Source organism: Verticillium alfalfae, genomic scaffold (assembly GCF_000150825.1).
Source record: "Verticillium alfalfae VaMs.102 supercont1.8 genomic scaffold, whole genome shotgun sequence".
NCBI classification, from domain to species: domain Eukaryota; kingdom Fungi; phylum Ascomycota; class Sordariomycetes; order Glomerellales; family Plectosphaerellaceae; genus Verticillium; species Verticillium alfalfae.
The window spans coordinates 1,558,157-1,559,967 of NW_003315031.1; the positions used below are offsets into that span (position 1 = coordinate 1,558,157).

General features: G+C 62.6%; 2 protein-coding genes across 2 annotated transcripts in view; one reads left to right on the forward strand and one right to left on the reverse strand.

Moving 5' to 3' along the window:
- The window catches only part of VDBG_06901 (3-ketodihydrosphingosine reductase tsc10), a gene marked incomplete at both ends in the record, with an annotated part of 1,672 nt that extends 1,518 nt beyond the window's left edge, over window positions 1–154 (forward strand). Inside the window, one exon of the mRNA XM_003003293.1 lies at window positions 95–154. Coding sequence (XP_003003339.1) covers window positions 95–154 — 60 coding nt within the window. The remainder of the gene's footprint in view (window positions 1–94) is intronic.
- A 255-nt stretch (window positions 155–409) lies between these two features.
- The window catches only part of VDBG_06902 (conserved hypothetical protein), a gene marked incomplete at both ends in the record, with an annotated part of 4,312 nt that continues 2,910 nt past the window's right edge, over window positions 410–1,811 (reverse strand). Inside the window, 3 exons of the mRNA XM_003003294.1 lie at window positions 410–511; window positions 609–1,102; window positions 1,222–1,805. Of these exons, the coding sequence (XP_003003340.1) occupies window positions 410–511; window positions 609–1,102; window positions 1,222–1,805 (1,180 nt within the window). The remainder of the gene's footprint in view (window positions 512–608; window positions 1,103–1,221; window positions 1,806–1,811) is intronic.

Below are 1,811 nucleotides of genomic sequence, written 5' to 3' on the forward strand. Positions count from 1 at the left end.
CTCCATCCGCAACAACTGGGTCGTCGACACCCTGACCGCCATGTTCGTGACGCCCCTCATCTGGCTCTTCGTGCTGCCCGACATGATGGGCAAGGCGAAGAAGTACGGCCGCACCCACGCCCATCCGAGCACCTATGCCAAGGTGGCGCCTTAGACCAGTCAGGCCTGCGTATTGGACCTGCGTGTGGCCTGGGGGGGGGGGACAAACTAGATACCCGTAATCAAGTCGGAATGAAGAGTAGCTCGTAACAAGCACGTGACGTATTTGCTCAATTTCTTTCACGTTCAGTCGACGTGTATTTCGACCGAGTGCTCTATCCGTGTCGCACAGTCTATGGTCAAGGGTATCACTACATGCCGTTCCATCCCTCCGTCCATCCATCCGTCCTCCACAGCCACCGCCGCAGCCCTACACGCCGCTCCACTTGCCAAACTGCGTGTACCGCTTAAACATCTCGCGCAGAATCGCCCTGCCGCTGGCGTCCATGGCGTCGTTGAGAATCTTCCGGACCTCCGACGGCGTCACGTCAAAGATGGAGTGCATCCCCGGCTCCAGCGCCTCGCGCACGCCGTGCGGCACGTCCACCTCGAGCTGCAGCTTGACATACTGCATGAGCACGAGGTACACGTGCCGTCCGGGCCGTCTTCTTGGCCGCGTCCGTCGCCGAGTCGAGCGCGCCGACGTGCTGCGCCCGCGACACGGACGCCACCGACGGCTCCGTCACGAGCGTCACGAGCCGGCCGTACAGCGTCGCGTGCCGGCTGCCGAGCGTCGCCGCCGCGCCCTTGCTGGCATCGTGGACGAGCGCGCGCAGCAGCGCCTCGAGCGTCGACAGGAGGATGTGGTAGTGGTCCTCGAGGCGGAGGCGGTGGCGCCGGATCACGACGCTCACGAGGCTGCAGAGGGCTTCGTAGACGCGCGGCGACGACGACACGGCCACGCCGCCTCTGCCGGAGGCCATGACGGAAACAGCGCCGAGCGTCGTCTCAATGTTCCATTGCGTCATCAAAGTGGCACGCTGGTCGAGAAGCAGGCGGACGACGTCGGCGGTCCGGCAGAACGCGCGGGGCTGACGTCGTCTTGGCCCAGCCGCGCGGTGAGCTTGCTGTGGGCCGTTGCCAGATCAAAGGACGTGGTCTTTTCGGATGAACCTTGTTCGTCTGCAGCTTGTCAGTCATTGTCGGCCAGTCAAAAGTCGTCGTGAAATCGCAGCAACGTACCGGTCAGGCGAACGACAACTTGGTGGATAGCCAGGAGCTGTCCATCCACGGCCTGTCCTTCGTCGAGCTCCTCGAGCAGGCTCTCGAGGTACTGCAGCTTCTCGCTGCGTCCCATCCGACGGACGATGGCGTCGACGCACGCATTTGTCGTCTCGCGTGAGCTGCTTGCCGATACCACGTCAGGGATGCTGCCCGTCCCCTCGCTCGCGTCATCAGACTGGAACAGCAGGCGGAAGTCAGTTGGCCGCGGCTGAGCAAGCAGAGGCGCAAAGTTGCCGATGAGGAAGGTCCTGAGATGCCATCCACGAAGATATCCCTGAGACACGGCGTCGGCGCTTGCCTCCTCGAGCGCCTTGATGTCAATCTTCAGCCCTTCCAATGCGTCGCTTGGAAGTCCTTCGGCGGCATCGATGGCGACGAGGAGCTTGTTAACAGCTGCCCGGTCGTTGGAAGAGCGCCACTCGCGAGCATACGCGTCAAGGATACCCTTGACAATGGTCGCAAGACGTCCACGGACGTCGGAAAGGTCGAGCGAAGCATCGTCGCCTTCAAAGTTGCCGGAACCCGACAGACCTTGACCAGTGCTTGAG